The sequence below is a fragment of the Crocodylus siamensis genome, chromosome 2 (genome assembly GCF_052110815.1).
Source record: "Crocodylus siamensis isolate JL-2025a chromosome 2, ASM5211081v1, whole genome shotgun sequence".
Lineage (NCBI taxonomy): Eukaryota > Metazoa > Chordata > Crocodylia > Crocodylidae > Crocodylus > Crocodylus siamensis.
The window spans coordinates 116531045-116555614 of NC_143396.1; the positions used below are offsets into that span (position 1 = coordinate 116531045).

Here is a 24570-nt window from a genome sequence, read left to right on the forward strand (position 1 = left end):
GTTGGCTTTCATTGCTGAGTACACGCTGCTTCTGGGAGTAGTTTGGTGATGGACAATGTGTTTTAATGAGATTTCCTTGTATGCAATTGTAAGATGAGGGGCTTTTTCCCACATGCCAATTGTGGTGGGGGAATCTCATCTTGTATTTGAGTAAATACAGTAATACTGTTATGAAGTTTTTTTTAAAATCAGATCCTCAGCTAGTGTAAACTGATCTAGGTCTATTGAATTCAAAGAGGATCTGGTATTTTCAGCTCTTCAGGAGAAGACAGTACAGGAAGGCAAAATATTATTAAAAAGTAGTCAGTTTGCTAAATTCCCCTCCCCCCGCACAACCTATTCACTCCTTTTTCTCAGCCAGGTAGCACTTCAGCATTCTAACTGCTGTATGAACACAGCCAGCATCACTGCCAAGATCATTTTATACCCACTATCAGATCACTATCCAACCAGCAGTATTGGGATATAAATTGCCACGAAATAAATACAAAGATTTGCAAACTACAAGATTAGCTACTCTGGCACACTGGCTCTCATTTCCCATATAACTGGCAGAGATCATTTGCAGAACAGGATTTCCTGTGTAGACTGTTGCTTTCTTACCTGTAGGGCCTGTGATTTGAGAACGCCTTGGGAAAATAGAACGAATGCTGGTTCTCATGTCAAAAGCTTACATATTCACATATGGAACTATACTTTTTGTGGTTCATTCTGTAACTTGTGGTTTTTTCCAGCCTACCACAGGAAGCACCACCTCTCTGTTGAAAAGCTACCATTATATGACTCAGACCACAAAGAACATTCTGGCCCTGATCCTTATGGGCACTGACTTCAACATGAGGTGCTCTTATGCAGGTCCTATGGAGTCAGTCTAATAACTTCAACCACAAAAACTGTATTCACATAATGTTAATGGTCCAAGTTAAACCAACAAGAGTAAATAAAGTCAGAATTAAGACCTAAATTTCATTTAAATTTACATCCAACATTTTTGTGAACTGTATAAGGTCTTTTTTGTTTATTTTTAAAGAGAATATTATTTATCTGACAATGTTATGGCTCCTTTGTAATAGTTGCTCTTAATGTTTCTTGTATTTGTGGACAAGTAATATAAAGAAAATACCCCCAGGGGACAAATATGTTATGGCAATTTCCTCAAAAAGAAATCCCAACTATTTTAATAGAAGTATGTGAAAGTTCATGGAATACAGTACACCATCTTACAATCATGCAAATATATAAAACCACATACCTTACCTTCTAAGTGCCTACTGTTTGCACAAATGTGTCTTTGTTAGACTCACAATTTATGGTATAAACAGATTTAAAACTTCTAAAAAATGACAAGACTTATTTTTAATTTATTATCTGTCAGGCCATGCTATGAGCTTTAGGAACTGTTTATAAATAGATATTTAAAACTTGAATCACCATTTTAAGGCAGCTTCTAACACTACTGCAATTTGTTACGGCTTAAGTTTTGGCATTCCATTTCTCTTTAGATACAATTATAAAGACAGTGCATTTACCTCCTATTATTTTATATTGTATCATATGCTGAATAGTACTGTCACATTGCCCAGAACCGTATAATCATGCAATGAAAGCCTACACTATAACTCATAAAAAGATAGTGTTGTTCTCATATTCACCAACTGTTGGACAGATATGCCAAAATGTCTATGTATTAAAGTAATAGTCATGACTGTTCTGCTATTGATCTTGTCTTCTTCCCCACTCCATGTACCTATTATTAGGCCTGTTCAAAGCAACAAGTATTCACTTTGGATTTGGATTCAGCTGATTCGGATGGACAGTGATCAAATCGGGACAGTGATTCGAATTTGGTGGATTCAGATTCGGAGATTCAGCCACAGACTATAATGGGGAATCATTAAAATACCTATAACGTTGTAATTTTTTTTACAGATTCAGAAGAAAACAGCAGAGATGGTAGCCCCTTCTGAAGGCATGAAGCCTGCCAAGTTTCAAGGAGATTAGTGCAGGAGTTTCTGTGAAAGTGCACCTCAAACTGTTAAAAGCAAAACTCATATCACTTGTATGAGTTAAGACAGACGGGATAAATGCAGCAAGGATGGCAGCCCCTTGTGCGGGCATGAGGCCTGCCAGGTTTCAGGCAGCCTGGTGTAGCAGTTGCTGTGAAAGTGCACCTCAAAGTTCTGAAAGCAAATAAAAAAAGCAAATAGGTGTGGATGGAGTGAGGAGGGTGGCACTCACTGTATCTACAGGTGGAGCTCAGGGAACCCCAGCAATGGGAGATTTACCTTCAGGAACACCAGCTGGTCCACCAAACCAGGATCCAAGCAGGTGCGATGTGGTGTCACTACATTTGCAACAATGCTGAACACCCTCTCACATGGAACACTCGTTGGTGGATAGGACAGGTGTTCCCGAGCAACCATGGCCAGATCCTGCCATACCTGGCTGCAGGGTGCCCAAGAGGCCAAGGGATCACAGTGCAATGGCTTCACATCCTCAGTGAGATAGGTAGCCACCAAGGCCTCTGTGCAACCTGCCTGATGGTGGGGTCTGGTGCCTCTGGACCCCAACATTGAAGCCATGCTGTTGGCCCACATTAGCAGCAGCTGTGGAAGAAGAGATTGGCTTGTGGTTGGAGTGCTGGCATAGGAAAGTGGATCCACCTCTTCCACATCCCCTCACCTCTGCCCTTCTGCCTCCTTGACTCTGTTCACCAGCACCTCCGTCCAGTGATCTATGGTTTTGCTGCTGCAGATGTAGCATTTCCCCTTCATCCTCAGGTTGCACATACCCGCCAGCACGTGGACCATACTGGATCCAGCCATTTTTTGATGCCCTCCTTCAGTTGCTTCACCAGTGCCTGCACCTCTAGTGAAAGTGGCTTGCCTCAGCCAGGAACACTGATCCCCTAGAACTTTTCAATTTCATTCTCAAGCTCCTTCACTACAGGAATCACCTGGTTAAGGAAGGCATCACCAGCGCTGACACTCTGGTGGCCTTGAGGAATGGCTTGAGGACCACCAAGATCTGGGAGATGGTATCCATTTTGCTATGGGGGCCGCTGATCCCAATCTCCCCAACCAAGGCCATCTTATGGATGGCCTTCTGTTACTCAACCAGCCTTTCCAGCATCAGGTATGTGGAGTTCCACCAAGACTCCACATCCTGCATGATTTTGTGCTGTGGGATGCTCAGCTCTGCCTGTTTGTTCCATAGAATCTTGCCCACCTTGATGCTTCGGTGGAAGTAGCCCACCACCTTCCTGAATTTCAAAATGAGCTGGCTGACAGTGATGGTGCCATCACCAGGAGCCCTGCCCCGCTCTAAGGCATCCCTGACTTCTACGAGGTGGAACTTGTGTGCCACACAGCAGATGCCAACAAAGTTGGCATCACACACTGCCTTGATCATATTGGTCCTGTTGTCAGTGGCTATGAACCCACGGGTGAGCTCACCCTGCCCAACGAGCCACCCCTGCACCATGCAGTTCATGGTCATCAGAATCTCCCTGACCATGTGGGACTCATCCATCACCTCTGCTTGAAGGAGAGCCTACTGATGCCCTGACTGATTGCACCAGTGCCCTGTGAGGAAGAGGTAGGCATGATATCCACCTCAGCTGCTTTAGATGTCCTAAGCAAGGCTACCAGTGAACTTGCCTTCCACAGCTCCTCTCTCAAGTACTCCTTGAATGCCTCATACAGGGAGGGCACCACTGTCCTGCTAAAGGTGGTGCATGCAGACACTTGGTAGAATGTTGCCACAAGCACTATGAGCCGCCTGAACCCTGGGTGCTTAACAAAGGAGAAGGGCTGGCCATCCAGAGCAAGCATCTCCCCAGTGCTCTGGGTGATCTCGCTCACCTTTGGAATGCACGTCTCATTGTCTCTGCCTTTCCCCCACTGGTCCAGGGATGGAGGCTTTGGAGTGTGAGGGGGACTTATTTTTCAGCATGCTCCCACTGGTGCTAGGCTGAGGAGGAAAAAGGGCATGGGGGTGCTGCCTCCTGAGATGCAGCAGCATTGCCGTGGTGGAGTGTTTCACCTCCTTGCCCCAGATGATCTGTCTTCAGCAGTGCTGGCAGGTAGCATACCTGGGATCATCTGCCACTTCAAAATGATCCCACACTACACTACCCACCAACTGCCAGGAAAGACGATGCATCTATGTTTGGGGCGGAGGGACCTTACAGCTCTCCCTCTGCCCCCTCTCCCTCCCCTGCCAGAAGACCTGGCACCTGCCTTTCCAGCTCACTTTATAATGTTTGCTGTGCTGCAAAGTGTGTGTGTGTGTGTGTGTGTGTGTGTGTGTAATACATGCTCATTTCTTGCACAGTGATGACACACTGTCAGGGAAAACAAAGATTTATTTTTGTTGAGGGGAAACAATCAAGACAGACTAACAAGAACAAATAAGAGGATTGGGGGGAAGAGTAAGTTGAAAGGAATGGATAGGGATAACAGTAAGGACTGTAGGCAAGGGTAAGTAGGAAAGGATTGGATACAACTTACAAGAAGAGAGACTAGCTAGCAAGAGACTACTTAGGAAGCCAGAGCCTTTCAGATGCTGCTGCTCCAAGACAGAGAGCTAAAAAAAGGCACAGATCAATTCAGACACAGCTTTATATGTTGTTTCAATGTCCCTCCCCCAGAGCACTGTGAATGGAAGGGAAATCAGAGAAAGATCACAGTCACTGGCCAGCTACAAGTGTCAATATCAGAGCAGTCTTTCCCCATCCTCATATATGGAAGATCACCCCATCCCCCGTCCCTCTTCTCAGTTTCTGTTTGCTGGAGGCCTTCTAAAACTCCAAATCTCTCTGAATCAATTTGGAGGCTTCCGATTCAACTTGGACCTTTTAATGGGTCTCTCAATTCAATTCGGATTTGGAGATTTGGCCACTGAATCGGGCCGAATCTCCTCTGAATTGAATTGGCTACTGAAGCTTTGCACAGCCCTACCTATTATGTGCTGCCATATGTAGAGACTGTAAGCTTTTTTGGTGTAACAACTAATATTTTACCATACAAAATAGGGCCCAGATCCTTAGTGGTGGCCTCTATATACTACCATAATAAGACTGATGGAATTAATAATAAAAAATATATGAAAAAGGCACTGTTAAGTATATGAAAGGTATTTTGATATTTTTCTTCCATTCCCAATTATCCAGCTAGAAAAAACTACAACTGAGGGAGCACATGTCCACATTTTGGCAAGATACCAGCGTTCTGTGTGAGACCTACTAAACTCCTGAGAAGACAGTTGTAGCAACTTTCTGTAGCACCTCTATTTTCACTGAAGCCTTCCTTCCAAAGTACTCACTCTGCTAAATTTATGGCCTTCTGTGATGCCTAATATTTCATTTGTATCTGATGTTATTTCATTGCCTGAAAGTAAGAGCTAGAGCTACAGGCATCCTGAATTAGGGAGACTGCTGCTGTGCTCAAGAAGTGAGTTTTAATTTCTTAAATTCACTATGTAAACACTAAATATAAAAAACAGAAACAAATGAATAAGTAAATATACACCCTTAAAATGATTAAAACTGATGTGCAAAAGAATTCCAGACTTCAAAAAAGACTTGTTTGCTGATTGTGAGTCTAATAATCCACAGTTACGTTTTCCCTCTGGACTTTCACTGAAGAAATTGGTATTAGAAGAGGGCACAATTCACAGATGAGGCCATGAATTTCAAAGGACCTGAAGTGTCCTAGGCTCCCCTAGGCTCCTTTGAAAATTCCAGCTTTCATGGTTGGTTCTCCTTAAATTAATCATGCTATATCTTAGGTCCCTGCTACACACTGTATATACTATGCAATTAACTGGGTAATGGCACAATATATTTAGACCAGCCACACATGCAAAGTAATTATCACATGATAAAAAAGACTACCCAGACATAAAAAGAGCCAACCAGTTATATTGTTAGTGCTTGAAAAAGTCTAACAACTTTATAGCTGGTTCCTATCCAGCTTTAATTTGAGTGTGTAGCATGGCCCTTATGTACATGTTTCTAATGCAACTTCAGCATTTGCCTTTTAACTCCAGTTCCCCTGAAACTGCATGCCAAACTTACCCAAGTACTGCAAGGTAGGAGTCTTATCTCAAGTCTTGATAAATCTGACCTAACCCAAGTCAATTGCAAAGCACTGCAAAGCACTATTTTAATTGTCAATATTCTGCAGTTTATAGCTGCTCTGTTTTTTTCCATCATGGATAAATGAAAGATTAAACAGACTGATTAACTGTGTGGTCCATTTAACTGGAACTTTGCTTTGAAGTTGCAATGAACTGTGCCTGTGAATCAGTAAATGAGAAATTCTCAGAAGGCACTGGAAAAGTCACTTCTTATTTCTGACTCCCCTAAACCGATTAATGTTTTTAACATTTATGACTGGGAATTCTCAGGAGTAGGATTCAAAGGACTTCACCTATGATATTTTTTGCAGGAACAAGAAGATTTCTTAACACATTAAATACTTTTAGAAATGAAATGCCTACTACATCTAAAAATACCAGAGCAAAACCAGGTAGACAGATGCTTCATTTTTAACTACTACACAGTTAACCATAGAGGCCACATCCAGATGAGCACGGCCTTGTGGTATGTCATGCCACAGACATGTCTCTGGCACCACATACTGCACATTCAGTTGCTCTCTCTACTTCAAGAGAGAAGTGTGGAGGGGTTTTCTGGCCCCTGGATATCCCACAGAAAAAAAGGGGGAGCGGCACATGGGGCGGGGAGGGGAGTGCATGCAGCTCAAAACCAGAGCTGGGCTAGTTGGAGCTGCACTGCGGCTGCTGGCCAGGCTCTGCGTTGCAGAATTGCTGCTGCTGCAGCCCCAGGAGGCCCCCAGAACCCCAGGTAAGGCTGCTCTCCCATATCACCTTTCGGGTAACTTGCCGTGCACCAGAGCGCGCATGGCACAGACGTTCTCTAGGGATAACTAGCAATAGCACAAGGTGTGCTGCCGCTAGTTGTCCCCTGGGAACCAACTGTCCACATTGTGTGTGGACACTACCAAAGTGGGCAAAACAGAGTCTAAGCATCAATGATAACATCTTACAGTGGGCAAAATGGAGTGTAGTATCAAATATAACATTCTACAGTAGATCTGCACCATGCTAAACCTTAAACCTTAAAGGAGACTACTGCAAACCATGACAAATCAGTATTACTTAGGAGATCAGTTCTTAATTCAGCAAATGGCTCAATCATTTTGAGAGCTGGGTGTAGTACTTACTGGATTGAGGACAACTGTGAAGAACAACTCTCCACCTTGGATACTCTTGTCTAGTTCTTTTGGACCCCCAGGATACTCCTTGTAGAAAATGGTGTGAGTGAACAGACCACAAGTTTGCCTGGGGAGAACCTATGTAAGGATGGGGCAATCAAGAAAAAGAATTCTCAAACCAAATTATATAATTTGTTTTGTATGATAGCAAGCTTAAGATAAACTTTACTGTTTGCCTTCCTTCATGTACACCAGTGATACTTAACCAGGCACCTTTGAAGGGTGCTGTGGGATGCAAAGAGGTAAGCCCAGACTCATCCCTAGCCACCTGTTCCTCCTTCCCCCCATCCTTCAGCCCTTGTATGCGGAAGTAAAGTACTGCAAACAAATTGTTTTTTAAAATGGGTGCTGCTCAATTAACAAAAGTTATGGAAAGGAGCTTAAAGTCTAAAAATGCTGAGACCCACTGATGTAAACCATATGCAAGTTTGGCACTGCAACTTTGCCTGAAGTCAATAATTAGAAAGACAGTTTAGCTAAGACCTAGGGAAATCTACAGATACAATAATACATAACAATACATATAATACATATTGAAACAAACAAGAAGTGTTTTTTGTATTATGGTGGAACCACAAGTCAAATCATGTGTTCCATAAATTCCTGGCTTTAATATATGAAACACAAAAAGTACTGTCAAAAACTCAGATGTAAATGAATCTCCAAAAATATTTCTGTATTTGCAATATAATATAACAGTGCAGTGTTTTAAAGCTGTTCACTACTACTTTCCTAGTTCCTAAAGGTGAGGTCATAATTTGAAAAATTACTTTATTAAAAAAGGAGGAATATATTCTGTATTTATTGACTGCGGTTCATCTTCATTCATCTTTCCATTAAACAGTGTCTTTATTTAGTGCCAAACCTGGAATCTGAAAATCAAATGGTTTCTTTCTTGACAATAATAACTTTGCATTCAAATCTAATTTTGTTGATGACGCATAGGCTACAACAGGATTCAGTTCACACTCATTCAGCTGTGCCAGCTCTGCAAGTCTAATGACTGTAGAACATAGTACAAAGCTTATTTTTCTCACTAAAGTGAGAATGTATGACTAAATGCTCAATGGAGTAAAAAGATATTATCTCACTTCATACAGCAGAACTGCCTTTGAAAAATTTCCTTTTCTCCCAAACTTGGAAAATATTTATGTGGGAAAGAGATGTATTTCAGATAGAACCAACATCTTAATGCTGAACTAATATCTATATTTCAAGTCCTTGTAGTTATCAACTTTCTGAGTCCAGTTTGACAAGTTTGCTGTACGCTGGATATGCTGTATGCTTAATAGACTTTTAAGGCCTAAAACTTTTCCTGCAAGTACCTTACTGAAAGAGACTGTCTTTGTATAAGTCTTTTTTGTGGCAATTTTTTTCAGCATCCTTCAAAGACATGTATTCTACAATGAGCATAGACCATAAATCCCACTTAATCATAAAATATATAGAATTAATTTTTTTTTATAATTATACACATGCTTTTTAAAATTCTCCTAGTTTCCCATACAAAATACCAGTGCAATTCTATACAAAGGTACAGAGCAAAGATATGGGGGGGATGGCAACTGCTTTCAATAAATCTTACATAATGACTTTATTACTGCATGTGTTCATCACTCCAAGCCTGCAGATGCAGAAAATTAATGCATTTGTTCTGAGGAACAGAAAGCCTGAGATTTTTGAGACAGGTGGTCTTATACTGATTGTTCTTGGTAAATTGATTTTCGGCCCTGCTATCCTGTTTTTCAAAGCTTATGTTAAACCTTATTCAATCTGTGTCTTCAAAATGATATGTTTTTACAAAAATTTATGAAAAGAGATATTTGGAGAGTCCTCAGAATCAATCAACCCTATTCAAATTCTTCATGCCCCCTGAGCATATCTACAAACCTATTATTTTCCTTACAGCTAATGCTCTGAGGAGAATAAGCTTGAGCTCAAATCTGTAGGGTGTCCATTTTTTCCCTGGCTGGCTGCAGATCATTTTAACAGACTTCTCCCAAAAATAGATCCATACATTAAATTTTGGAGTACTATTAATTAATTTGCTGAGAAAACTGGTATCTATGGTAACTCTTTAGGTCAATGCCATAATTACAAGATAAAGTACTTGGAAGTCTTAACTAGTACTAATGCACCAGGCATCCTCCGAAACTCAGAACCCAGAATATAATATGGTATTAAACATCAGTGATTGTTCTCCCTCCCTCACTCTCATATACACACATTTAAAATGGAAGACATTTAAAAATATACTGTCAAATAATTTTATGCTGTTTTAAAACATTTCACTGACAATAAAAATATAAGAACATGACAAGGATATCACAAATACGAAACTCCCAGAAAATATCTAATACCTCAATGATTATTGCCTAAATCACTTACTTGGTAGTATGCATTTTAGTTATCACTAAGCCAATTTCAGTAAATAATGCAGTCACTATCTGACAAGATGAATTACATGAAGTACATGGCATTAGGTGATTTCAACTCAAGTGGAATAATTCCATAGGAGGCTTTCTTTCCTGCAAGCTTCTGGGCATCTGGCCAGCATTAAGCCTGGTCACTTGGGCGAAAAGCCTGGCTTTGGGTGTGAGTCACTGTAAGAAGTGCACTGCTACAATGTGAGGGCCATTTCAAAGAATGTAAGTGGAAGAACTTTACTGTTTCAGGATGAAGGGTGTCAATTGGCATAAGTCCTTGGCAGTAAATGGACCTATGGCAATTTGCGCTAGGATGAAAAAAATCTTACTCTCGACACTTTACTTCACGATGAAACACTAACATTTTTCATCACGATTTTAAACTAGCATGGATAGCTGGGACTGAACAGGTTTGCAATCTCCAAAAGTTTTTCCTAGTATCAGAAACTGTGTCACTTTCAACAGCAGTATGGTAGATGTCAGCAACCAGCATACATATACTAATTTTACTTAATAAGCTATTATCATATATAACAAACTATTTATGTATCGCAATATGTGCTTCTCACAATATGAACTTTCAGGATGCTGTGCTTTTACCCTTTTTATATTAGTCATAACAAACTAAAGATAATTAGAGTATAGGAATCACAAATAAAACTCACCATGATATTTTTGTGGATGAAGCCCCGTCTGTATCGTGCAGGTTTCAGATGTGGATATTCCTCTGTGCTGGTGATTTTGATATTCCAGACTTTCTTCCAGGCATCATAGAGCTGAACATGTACTGGGTAGACCCCAGAATGGTGCGGAGCCACCGCATAGCCCATATCAGTTGGAATTCCGTGCTCCTGAAACACAGCAGGAAAAAGGACAGCTCTAGGAAATTAAAAGAGTTCAGAATGGTTTGGGCAGCTTTCAAATATGGAGGTAGCAAAGACGTGCCTAAAATTCAGGAAGGGATGATCTGAAGATGTGTGGAAGTATGAAAAGGTAGGGGGCACTCTGAAGATGAAATCAGCAAATAAACTAACCTGTGATTAGGGCTTAGGAATAAGGAGAGAGAAAAAAATAGAACTGTAAAAAGCACTTATTTTGGTTTTATGCCAATCACTCAAAACATAAGATGGCATTTTTTCAAGTTTTCAAGACAAATTTGCTCATAGATTGAAAATGTATACAGCATGTTACTTGTTCGTTTCATTTCAAGGACATCTACAGTTTGAAGTCTACAAATACGCATCTAATCCCATATGAGCCTCTACAACACCTGTACTTGGGCAAACTTCTCCTAACCTTCGCAAAACTGATATAGTGTGGTTTCTCTTCAGATCACATAATCTTTCAACTGCTACAGCTACTCCTGTAGCTAAACTTAACTGGACACCACCAATGCCAAAAGCAGTCCCATGGTCTTAGAAATAGTGTCTCACTGCAAAAGTAGAAATATTAGCTATTTAGAAAGCTGCTGGATGTGGCACATGGCTTTGTCTGCCACTGTCAAATACTTTCTTTTTAGGGTTTTTTTTTGGTTTGAGAATATATGCAGATATTCTATACAGTTTATATGTAGGTTCTGCTGCTTTTTCCTCTTTCTGTTCAGACTGGACACTTTTTCTTTCCTGTCTTGCCTGTAAATACATGCTTGACAAAAATATCTAATGTGCTTTGGAGAATGTTGGTAACTTGCCTCCTTCCTTTCAGGTGAGGCTTGGGGAACATAAGAATCATAGGAAAGTAGGGTTGGAAGGGACCCCATGAGGTCATGAAGACCAGACCCCAGCTCAAGGCTGAACTAAAACATCCCAGCTAAGAGTTTCCAGGAATGGAGATTTCACATCACCTCTAGGTAGCCTGTTCCAGTGCTTGACTGTCTTCATAGAAGTTCCTTCTAATCTCCAACCTAAATTTTCTCTGCTGCAGCTTGAGGCCATTGATCTTAGCTATGTCCCCTATAGCCACAGAAAAAAGCTCATTGTCCATCCTCTTTATAATCATCCTTCAAGTATATGAAGACTGTCATCAACACCGCCCCCCAGTCTTCTCTCCCCTGGATTAAATAACCCTAGCTCATTTAGCGTTTCCTTGTAAGTTTCATCTCCCAGGCCTCTAATCATTTTGGTCACTCTGTGCTGGACGCTGCAAACTATCTACATCCTTCTTGAAGTGTGTGGCCTAAAACTGGACAGTGCTAAATAGTGCAGAGGAATCATTTCCCTTGATTTGCAAGTGACACCAATGATAGGGGTCAAAGAGCATGTAGGCCAGGAAGGGCATGTGTCAGCATGTCATCTGTGAGGCATGGGAGTGGGTACTGGGGAGGAGGAGGTCCAAGTTATTGGCCCTTAAGGCAATGACCATGGACACTTGTGGTCATAAGAGTGAGACCAGGCTTGGGAAGCCCTGGGGTGGCCTCTCTTTTCTTTAAAGACAACAAGATCAAGGCATAGCAAGAGTGAAGGGGAGATATCCCAAGGAGTCACAAGCTGGCAAAGGCTGAGCAGTAGGGCTGTGCAAAGCTTTAGTAGCTGATTTGATTCAGAGGAGATTTGGCCCAATTCGGTGGCCGAATCTCCAAATCTGAATCAAATTGGGAGACCTATTAAGAGGTCCAAATTGAATCAGAAACCCCCAAATCGATTCAGAAAAGATTCAGTGCTGACTCAGAGATTCAGCCATACACTAAACAGGCAGCAGTCCTCGACTACACTGGACACAGCTGCCTCCAGCTGGTAAGTCTGTTGTGGTGGACAACGGGGTAAGGGAATGAGCGTGTGTGGAGGCAGATCAATGCCCCCACAGTAAGGGAGGGATTAGGGCTGGGGCAAGCTTCTCAGCCAGGGTGGAGAGGTGTGTGGGACTTGGGGAGGGGGAATCCCATCACTGCACGCCACCATGCATCACTTATCCGGGAGGGCATGGGAGCAGGCATGTGCCCCCAGATCTGCACAGGGAGGGCGAGGCCAGGCTGCGCTCTGGGAGGCTAGCCCCAGCTGCAGCTCAGAGCACAGCCCTGGCTACACCAGCTCCACAGAGTGCAGTGGAGTGGGGTCTATGGGGGGCAGTGCAGCCACCCTAAAATTCCCCCATAGCCCCTACTGCTGGCCCCTACCTGATCATATACCCAGTCATGGGGGCACACACCTGCCCCCATGCTCACCCACCTGGGGCATAGTGGGGCAAAGCCACAGATTGTCCAAGAGGTGCAGGGAGGCTATGAGCCGCTTGTTTCAGGCAGGCAAGCAGCACTGTCCCACACCTCCCTACCCCGGTTGGACAAGTGGTGGGAGGGTATAGCCCCCACGCCCAGTGCTGCTGCACCCACATCCCCCGCCCCCGCGCCAGCTGAACAAGCAGCAGCAGGGCATAGCCCCTGCTCCCAGCACTGCTGCACCTGCATCCCACACCCTCCCCCCCCCCGCCCTGGATGGACAAGCAGCAGCAGGGCAAAGCCCCCGCTCCCAGCACCTTCCACCCAGAGTGAGCTACGCCTGCATCACACCCCCTGCCCTCGCTGGGCAAGTGGCAGCATGGCATAGCCTCTGCTCCCAGTGCTGCTGCATCTGCATCCCTCACTCCCCCCACCTCAGCTGGACAAGCAGTAGGAGAGCATAGCCCCCACTCCCAGCACCTTTCACTGCCCACCCAAAGCATAGCCCGGTCTAGCCTGCCCTGTGCAGATCTGAGGCACGTGCTCACTCTCATGCCCTCCCAGATTGGCAGTGGCAGGAGGCCCCCTCCCTGAATCCCACACTCTCCCACCCCAGCAGGGCAGCTTGTACCAGCCCCAGCCCCAATCCCTCCATCACTGTGGGGGCATTGATCTGTCCCCCCCCCAACACACACACACACACTCCTTCTGTCCCCTGTCCTGGAGGCAGCAGTGTCCAGCATGGTTGAGGACTGCTGCCTGTTTAGTCTATGGACAAATCTCCAAATTGGTGCCGAATCTTTGAATCCGATTAGGACAAATTGAATCAGGACAGTGACTTGAATTACCGAATCGAATCACTGTCCCTCTGAATTGGCTCGATCCAAATCTGAAACGAATGCTTGCCGCTTCACACAGGCTTACTAAGCAGCCACCAGGGAGCATCGTGACAACCCCTGGGATGAACATTTGCTACAATACCCTATTCACAGAGCCTGTCACCTTATCAGAAAAGGAAATCAGATTGGTCAGTTCTGACTTGTTTCTGGTGAATCCATGTTGGCTGTTCCTGAACACTTTGTTCTCCTCTAGGTGCTTCACAATGGATTTCTTCAGGATCTGCTCCACAATCTTTCCAGGACTGAGATAAAGGTATTAAAAAAGCTTGGGGCAGATTGAGACCAGCTCCATGATCTGGAAGAGGAGCTTGAGTCGGAAGAGTAAGGTCCATGAGAGGAGAATGAAATCCTAAATAATCCTCTATAAAGGTAAATATGTGGAAAGGAATTTTGAACAGATATTTTATTTTGTGCTTTGCCTAGATCTATAAATCCCTCTTGCACTCTAACAGCGATTGCTTTAGTAATACCCTGGCAAGGTCTGTATCTTATTTGCTTCAACTATTACATGACTCCGAACGGCTGAACTAAGAGCCGGAGAGGGTAGACTTAAGCTACTGGAAATCTATATTCCACATTGATCTTGGGGCCTACAGCAGCTCTGCCAAAGATCCCTACTTCCAAAGGGAAGAATGAGCCCAAAGGCCACAGAAAAATGTTTGGTGGTTACTTAGACTCAGAAGATCTTAGGCACACTAGGTCCAAGGTCTACATTGCTGCATTGAAAGAGGATAAATTTATACAATTGCACAAGATGTGAAAAAAAAACAAACCCCAAACCAGCCAACCTTCATGAAGCCTTTCCACCACCATTTTCTTCAAGTTTTTAATGAATTAATATTTCTCTCTCTCCCTCTCTATCTATTGAAGTAGAGGGAGAGAGAGAAAGCATGTGAGAGAGCTATATATAGATATGTACAAATATGCTGACGATCTTGAAATCTGACAAATATTCATGGCTAACCACCAAGGACTTTATTTTGTTGTCATTGTCACATACAATTATTTCTTTCTTTTCCACCTAGAAATCTACTGACGTAAATAACAATCAGTGAGTTTCACGTAAATTTTAATAGCCTTGCCTGACTAATTTCAAAATCTTAGATAGTCAGCCCCATCCTTAACAATGGTTAATTTGTCCCTCCAAATTCACATTGTTGTTTTTCTACAATTTAAAATGTCAACTCCTGCAATTTCAAATCTCTCACTTCCTTTTTGCTGATTTAATTATTGATTTTGGTTATTTCTGGTTGTAAATCTATTTCTGTGCTAAAGTTAAGTTCTGAAATTATCCTATATTAGCTACTGAGGTTTCAACCTGTAGCTCATAGACAGAATCATAAGTTGTTCACAAGTCAAAGGGTGAAGAATTTTCCCTAAGCTCCTACTTCTTTTCAGATTTTTTCAAAAAAACTCTAGAATAAAACCTCCTACCTACATGTACAATGCACAGGGATGAAGCTAAGTGTGAAAGTATTTAAAACATCAATAATCCCACAAAAAAATGAAAAGAGCAACTTCTTAATACTTTAGAATTGGTACTGAATGGCTTATTATAACAAAAACATAACCTCACTTTTCTTCTGAGACACAATCAGTTGATATTGCAATGGCATCATTTTTCTTACTGGTTTTTATACATTTTTTTCTTTTGTAGTAAATTTAGTGCTTGCAGATGCTGGCATATTGACATCCCTGAAGAATGAAACTTGCTTTTTATCCACAAAACAGCAGTGGCTGTAGCAGAGCAAATTTCTTCAATATATTTTGCTAACATTCCTTAACCCCGATAACCTTTTTCAGTGAAATGGCACTTCATTTTCTGAAGTCACTTTCCCTAGTTGCTGGACTGCAACTGCCAATAATGCTCCTAACTGACAGGGAATTATTTTTGTGACCACTTATCCACCAGGGGCTGGACCTAGACTACTAGCTCTTTTACACAGGACACATGTACATGGTCATCATACCCGATCTATGATCATGTGGCTTGCTTTAAGCCATGTGACTGTAGATCATGTGTGGCGTGTGTGTTCACTGGTGCCAGGATTCACATGGGAAACCTGATTTAAGTAAGTCAGGGTGGGAGCTGGGGAGGAGTGGGCTGCTGGGTGTGTGGGTGGGGGGTGTCCATCATGAGGGGGAGGTACTGGGAGGCTAAAAACAGCTCAGTCATGGTGTAGGAGGATCAGAAAAGTGCACCCACAGATGGTCCAAATGTGTGCAGAGGTTTAGAAGATCGGGATAACCCAATTCCTATCTAACTTAGTTCACCTCCTTAGGTGAACTAAGTTAAATCAAGCCAGCCATTTTTTGCCCAATTTAACCTCCCTGAAGTCCGTACAGACTGTCACTTAGATCAACTTAACCCCTAACGGTCAATCTAACTGTAACTCTGCTTGTACCCATAGTCTACAGTGATCCACAAAATAGTAACTGCTTTTTTGTCAGTTCTTGCTAGGGCAACGTTCCAATTTCTGACCTAAAAGTGAAGGGCTCATTAGTCCTCTGAGCCATCAGGTGCCCAATGGACAGAACCTATGGAGGGGGCGTAAAGTCAGAGCTAATGCTTTCTGTGCCTGTGGAATGAATTCTCTTTGAGGCTCAGGTGCCCTTAAAGGTGTGAAGGGTGCAAATCACATTTCTTGTGCAGGCAAGGTTCTTTGGGTAGATGTGATATCTTTTTTTAGACCAACTAACCAGCTGAAAAAGTCCTTCGTAAGCTTTCGGGCATAAACACCCTTCTTCGAGCGAATTTCTTGTGCAACCATTTGCCTAAGGTACCATACACACACGTAAATACATCAGTGAATTCTTGATGCTTTACATCTGCCTCTTTGATTAATCTTTCAAGCAGTTCAAGCTCAAACAATTAAGGCTGGAAAGAAAAGATTCTCAGTGGAATGCAAAATGTTTTCTTGTAGACTGGAAGACTCTAGGAAATCAGATCTTAAAGTTGTAGAATTTGTATTACAGTGATATTGTAGCTGTGATGGTTTAGGAATTATGCAAGAGGGAAGGTTTTTTTAGGGTGATATATTTTACTAGGCCAACATATTCTTTTTCCCTCAGACCTGAAGAATGTCTTGCATTTAAATGCTTGTCTAACTCCATCCCCACCATGCAGCTGGTCCAGTAAAAGATATTACCCAAAGAAATGCTTACCTCTCACAAAATCTGTAAAGAAAGCAAGCTATTTTTCATCATGGTAAGTGTTTCATCCTAGCTAAGTGAGGCTGGTAAAAAAAATAACCTGGTTTAAAGAGGCAGCAATTTTTCAAAATCTCAATAACTTACTTTATTTAATTAAAATATATGTTCCCTTGACAACTTATAGCACATACAACTGCAAACTGATGGCATAGCCTGCTTAGTTTACAGGGGGCTTTACAGACACCCAAAAGTCTTGCCAGTAGGAACTATACAACATACCATCAATTACGCTACATATTATATATATAAAATATAATATGTCTGATTCACTACTATAGAGGCAAAGTGTGTAATGAAAATGTATTTCAACAGTATGTAAATAGTATAGGATTTCATCCATTGATTTCAGTGCATGTGAAGATAAAAGATGGAAACACAATCAGTTATACCACTTTAAACTACTTAATTCCATTATGGATGTTTCAATTCCCTTTTCTCTTATCTTAATCTTTTCTACTTCACTTGAGCATGCAAAAGCACCACAAAGAATAAACTTTATAGAAATATCTGAGACTGTATTCTCTAATGTTCCATTTAATTTTCTTTATCCAGCTCTAAACAAAAGTCTGAATTTTTAAGGGATTTCTGGAGCTCTCACCAATATGCAATACAAATGTGCAATTTAATTAAAATCTTTATAATTATAAGCCTATTGTTTTTCCTATGTAATAGTGTCCTTATTATTTCTCAAGCACTGTGCTTCTGATGCCAATCATTTTACAGACTGTACAGATTTTAAAGGTGCGCATTTTCATAGAACAGAAAAGTAGGGCTAGAAGGGATCTCCAGAGGTCATCTTGTTCAACCCCCCACCAGAATCAGGATCATGCCTATCACCCAAACCTTCCTATACAAATCCATTGTCTGACCTATTAATACAACTACATAGTCAACCCTCACAAACCACAAGGCATAATACCCTAACCTGCCACCACCAAATCAGGGGGACAATAGTGGCCAACGCCTTGCTGCTGAGAGAACTGTTAAAATGTGCTCAAGAGATCCAAGGAAGGAGGCCATGCCTCCAGCTACAGAGGAAGGCAAACACCCTTACTCTGTGGGAAAGCAAGTGTAACAGAGTCACTTCATTAAAAGCATTTTTAAACATGACTATCAATGTAAAATATTTAAAGCATTAATAAAATGATGAGGAAAACATGAATCAGCTTGACCTGAGAATTAAGTTGAAATCAAAGTACATACCATTTATTCTAACCCAATATTTTCAGTACCGTGTAGCTTGGACTATAATCCCAGTGGTCCTTGTTCAGTTTTAATGTTTTCAGCTTGAAGTGTACCATAGCTTATTCAAGCTCCAGTGGAACTTGCAGATACATAAAGCTGACTGGACTAAGTGATTTTTAAACTAGCATGGTTCTAATTTTGACTGAAATGTTTACTCCAGGGCACGTCAGTCCAAGTTAACCCCATACAAGTTTAACAACTACTTAGTTGAATCAACTTTATGTATGACACACACACTTGGTTAGGGACATCACTGATTGTTTTAAGTTATGAAAAGAAATGGTTTGCCAAAACCTCTCTTTTTTTCCTTTTTGGTTTTAAATTTGTAATTGCAAAACCCATGGCTATTTTAGACTCAGGCACATTCATATAAGAATCTGTGCTAGTCATCTAAGGGCCTCTCTAGATGTTGAGGTAAATGCGTGATAGGATCTGAAGCAAAAGTCACACAATCATGTCTCCTGCCATGCCACATGTACCTAGCAGTAAGTGTGACTGGGATCCAGCATCCGGTGAAATTATTTATGCCTTATAGCCAGTGAAAGGCGGGGCATGGGACTGCAGTTTTGCACTCTTGCCCCACAGCTAATGGGACTCACAGCAGGTGGTGAACCCCTGCACCCAGGAGCCATGTCAACTGATGGGGCTTCCAGCCACAGAGGAACACCTGGCCATACTTCAATTAATGCTGTGATAAGAACAAGCCATAATGTATTACATATTTTTTGTGGAATAATGTTGTAGCTTAATCCTTGTTTTATCATGCCATTAATTGATTGAATGTGTGGCTGAATCACAATTTAAGGCATGATTAACTGCTTAATCACACCTTAAGTGTAATGTGTAGATATGGCCTACTACCACTTTAGTCAATATGCTGGTTTTTAATTACATTATATTAAGTTCCCTTGTGATCAAAATTTCACATTTCAAACTATACCTACACATTCCTGGCCTTTCAGAAACCAAGAGAAAACAGTATTAGAAAAAGTGATGGTGGTTTAATAAACTGACCGATGCTTTATAGTTTTTTATGACCATAAAGGTCCTTATTTCCTAGCCCCACCGCATGCAGACCTCCTATTTTTTAAATTAGGCCCACAATCCTTACTTATATTCCTATATAAAACTCATGCAGAAGATTTCCATCCAAACTTGCCAGAATGAGGGAGGACTAAGTAGACTTCAGCACTTCATACTTAAGGGCAGATTCTAGAGGCCATCCCATGCATCCAGCACACCTTGTGCCTTCAAGCAATCTGAAGTTTCTCTATATTGTACTAATTGCTAACCACTCCTCAGGAACTGCTATAGTACACAGGGATGAGATGGACATTAAATTCTCTGAACATACCTTCCTTACTATAGCAGGACTCCATGAACTAGATAGAAAGATAGTACCACAGGATTTGCTATACCAACCTTCTAACACTGAGTAAATTAGCTAAGTTGGACATGCTACTCATTTTGGTTGCTTTCCACTTTCAGAGTACATAGCAAAGAGTTCTGAGATCTGTCATAGATCTGACTCATGCTGTCTATTTGTAGTTGGTTAAAACAAACCATTTCTAGTGAAGTGTAGGATTCTTAATCAATATTCAGTTTATAAACAAACTTCTTTCTCTCCACTGGGGAAAGGTCCATATATATATACAAATGAAAGAATATTATGTAGTTTTATACAATACACACACACACATATATATATGTGTATGTATATGTATGTATATATGTACACACACACACACATACATATAAATATATAGTAACAGATATATATTGTTACAGGTAAGATTTAAAAAAATCTAAATCTATCTTTATCACCTCAAACCTCAACTGTCTGTCATACCTCAGTCCATCTTCAAATCATCTTTGGAACTAGAAATTGCGAAAAAAGGATTAGAGTACTGATCTGTCAGGCCAATATCCTATCTCTAACAGACACCATACCAGCTGCTTTTGAAAAAGATGCCAGGGAAAATTTCCTCCTAACTTCAAATAGTTAAAGATTGACTTATTTCCATCAGCATGAGGGTTTATATACCTTTCAAAACATTTTTAAAATACTATAATAACCCTGGACATTTTTGTTATGTTTCATTACTTCCCCTCTCATTCACCTCATCTCTAAAGAAGGGTCTTAATATATTCAGTCTCTTTCAATATGTGCATTTTTCATATGGCTCTGATCATTCTTGTGCCTGAATTTCTTCTATTTCTGTAATATATTTTTGAGATACAGTGCCTGAAGTGAACATAATATTCCAGGAAGGGCATACTGCTGATTTATACAAAATATTTTGGTTGAACTGGAACTCAGAGTGGCTAATAATTAAGGTGCCTTTTCTAGTTCCAGAGTTTGAGCCCTGTTCAGAATTTGAAATCCAGGCTACAACCAGCCAACCCAGATGTGAATCAATACTTGGTTATTAAGACTGGGGATTCAAAGATGGCCAGATATGACTAGAAAGCATTCTGCAGAGAACAACAAGAATAATTAGAAGTCTAGGAAACACAGCTTTCAAGGAAAGATTGGAAGAAATGGGATTATTTACTCTGGTGACTATGAGGTTGAGGGGGGATTTGCTAATAGTCTTCAAGTACATGAAGGGTGGTTATAACAATGATGGCGATAATGTTGCTCAAGTAGACTGGAGAAGAAGTCACAATTTTAAACTGCAGCAAGGGAAATGTAGGCTGTATATTAGGAAGCACTCACTATGAGCATGGGTAAGCATTGGAACAGATTACCTAGAGAGCCTGTGGAGTTCCCATCGTTAAAAGATTTTTTTTTAAATCAAACTTTTGGAGGAGATGGTTTATCTTGCCTTAAGGTGTAGATCAGTGGTTTCCAAACAGCATTCTACAGAACCCTGAGTGTCTGTGACAGGTCATCAGGGGCTCAGCAAAGAGATTTAGGGTAAAAGCAAAGTGGGGCAGCATGTGGTGGGCTGCCATTGCCCGGCTAGGTTGCCTGGCTCTGTGTCAGTGTTTAGGACAGGGGTAGGGGTTCCTGGTATAGATGACCTCCTAAGAACCCTTCCAGCCATATTTTTCCACAATTCTATGAGAATTACATCACTCTCTTGGAGTCACTGCCACACTTTAACCACACTAGGTGGAAGGACTTGGCTGGACTCTTGACCTTGCTTTTATATTTTTGTTCGGAATATAAATTTTATTAATATACCACAGTAATTTATGTTTACTCTTTGCACTAAAAGTTAACTAAAACAAATCTGTCTGGGGCTTCAGTAGTGCTAATTTCACCTCATTTTCTATATATTTTCCAGCTCTGAGAGCCAAATTATGACTAGCACATGTATGAATGTGTTATGAGAGAACTGCTTCCTGTGCTTCTCTGCCGCCACTTATCTAATCCTCCCACACAAGGTAACAAGGTGAAGCATAATTTAGCCTATAATGAATTCTTAAATAGTGAAAATACATATGGTTTTAACCCATGTTAAATAATAAGATGCGTTTCATATCAGAATATCACAGTTCAAAATCAGCAGCATTCAGTTCTATGAACAGAATAATGTATGGCATGCATGTGTAAAACCGCGTGTAACCAAGTTACGGAATAACATCAAGCACATATCTATGCCTGCATGCTCATGCCTGCATGGTTGTTTGTGTTTTCTCAGATTCTCACTACAGTAACTTTTTTGTCAGATTCTTGCTGTAAAAATATAAACATATACTAGGGAAGAATATGAGTATCACACAGATATGTAGGGAGAAAATGAGAAAATGAGGAAGGCCAAGGAATGATTTCAGATGCAACTGACACAGGATATGAGAGGCAATAAAAAGGATTCTATAAATATGTCAAAAGTAAGAGGAAGGTTAAAGAAACTGTGGGTCCCTTATGGAATGCAGAAGGTAGTCTAGTTACAGGCAATGCAGAAAGGCTGAAGTATTTAATGCCTTTTTTACTTGAGTCTTCACAAATAGGGGCAGCTACCAGATGATGAGCGCAGTTGGCAACAAAGAGAGGAAAGGAGTCAAACATCTTAAAGTAATGGCAGAACGATTACTTAAAAAAGCTACAGTTTCAATCTGGCAGAGCTGGATGTCATGCAGCCCTGAGGAATTGCCTGAAGTAATTTCAGAGCCATTTGCTATCCTGTTTGAGAACTCATGGAATTTAACTCAGTTCCTGGATGAGTGGAAAAGGGCAAATACACAGTGCCTATCTTTAAGAAGGCGAAGAAGGAGGATCTGGGAAACTACAGACCAGTCAGCCTGACCTCAATACCTGGAAAAATTATGAAGCAGGTCCTCAAGGAATTTACCGTGAAGCACCTAGAGGAGAACAAGGTGATCAAAAACAGCCAGCATAGATTCACCAAGAGCAAGTCAGGCCTGACCAATCTGATTTCCTTCTATAGGGTGACAGGCTCTGTGGATGGGGGAGAGCAGTAGATGCAACATTCTTGGCTTCAGCAAGGCTTTTGACCCTGTCTCCATAACATTCTCATTAACAAGCAACAGAAATACATACTAGACAAAAGTCCTATAAACTGGATATACAACTGGTTGGGTCATTGCACTCAACAAGTAGTCATCAATGGCTCAATGTCTAGTTGGGAGAAGACATCAAGTCCTCAGCGGTATGTCCTGAGTCTGATATTGCTTAACATCTTCATTAATGTTAAGGATGTTGGGATTGAGGCAGTCATAACCTCCAGGCTGACAGGGGGATTCTGCAGAGAAACTCCCATCATAATCCCCAGGAGTCTGTCCTTGGTCTGATAGTAACATCTTCATTAACAAAAGGATGTTGGGATTGAGTGCACACTTAGCAAATCTGCAGATGACAGCAAGTTGGGTGGAACTGTAGATGCTCTGTAGGGCAGGGCTAAGATCCAGAATGATCTGGATAGACTAGAGAAATGACCTGCAATCAGCCAGATGAGACTCAACAAGGACAAGTGCAAAGTCCTGCACTTGGGACAAAATAACTGGATGCACAATTAGAGAGTGGGGAATGATTAGCTAGGCTGCAGTACTACAGAGAAGGACTTGGGGATTCCAGTATACCATAAGATGAATAACAGCCAACAGTGTGCTTTTGTTGCAAAAACAGGCCAACAGCATACTGGGTGCATCTACACGAGATGCTAACTGAGCAGTAGCTGAATAATACTGTGCAGTAGCATGTCCCAGCACAAACAGTACTAATATGCTACTGCATTATATTATTAGGCTACTGCGCAGTAGTGTTACTAAAAAGGCATTCGCTGGTGCTACTGTACAGTAACGCCGATTATACAAGTACTAAATAAATGCACAGTAACTATTGCACAGTAGCGTCTCATATAGATGTTCCTACTCAGTGGTAGTAACAGGAGTGTCACAAATCAAGGGAAATGATTCTTCCACGCTACTCAACATTAATGAGGCCTCACCATCTCCAGTTTTGGGCCCCCCACTTCAAGAAGCATTTGGACTGATTGGAAAAATACAGCAGAGAGCAGCACACATGATAAGAGGCCTGGGAAGCATGACTTGTAAGAAAAGACTGACAGAGATAGGGTTATTTTGTCTGGAGGAGAGAAGACTGAGGCAGGGATCGATATCAGTTTTCAAATTCTTGAAGGCTCATTATAGAGAGGATGAAGATGGTATTTTCTCTGTGGCCATAACAGACAGGGCTAGGGAACATGAAACGCTTTACTAGATTTCATAGCAGAAAATTCTTTTAAAAGTTCCTAATGTGGCAGACTTGGACTATAGTTAATCAAATTAAGTCTTCATTCCAATACCCACTTTCAAAAAAACGTGTTTTTTTCCAATGACATTTCATAGATAAATATAAAAAAAATTCTGATAATATTTAAATGTTAGTGAAGTGAAATGTTTTGAGTTTTCATTTCAAACAGCTTTTCATGGCAAAGTGTATTTTACATATAAACCAAAGATACTGTAAGCCAGCTTCCAGGCAGCTGGAGACCATGCGTGGCCAGCCCCCTATGTTATCTCCTGCCACATGGGCACCCCAGCATGGCTTTCCCCCAGCTCTCTCCCACTACATGGGCAGTGCAACACACCTCCTTGTCCTTGCCACATGTACTTCAGAGGCTGCCTGGCTCAGCCTGGCTCCCCCACTGAACTGTGTACCACCCCACTTGTCTCCCAGCCATGTGTGCCACCCACATGCCATATGGGCAGCCCATCTCTGTCCCCCACCATAGAGCACAGGCACCCTGCCCACCACCAAACATGCATGCATCTCTGACATCCCAACAGAAAGGAGCCCATAGGTTGCATGCTAACCCTTCGGGTGGTTGGGCAGCACATTTCTTCCTTCGCTTCCCCCTGCTGCA

The 24570-nt window shown here is 41.6% G+C and overlaps 1 protein-coding gene across 3 annotated transcripts in view; it reads right to left on the reverse strand.

Moving 5' to 3' along the window:
• Positions 1–24570, reverse strand: part of LOC149870661 (bifunctional heparan sulfate N-deacetylase/N-sulfotransferase 3) — a 130146-nt gene that overhangs the window by 43543 nt on the left and 62033 nt on the right. For all 3 annotated transcript variants that reach the window (XR_016440808.1, XM_090036648.1, XM_090036649.1), the window contains exons 5-6: positions 10393–10578; positions 7251–7379 (exon numbers count right to left, since the gene is read on the reverse strand). Coding sequence is in view for 2 of the 3 variants with exons in the window: in XM_090036648.1 (XP_089892774.1) it covers positions 7251–7379; positions 10393–10578 (315 nt within the window). In the remaining variant the exon portion in view is untranslated. The remainder of the gene's footprint in view (positions 1–7250; positions 7380–10392; positions 10579–24570) is intronic.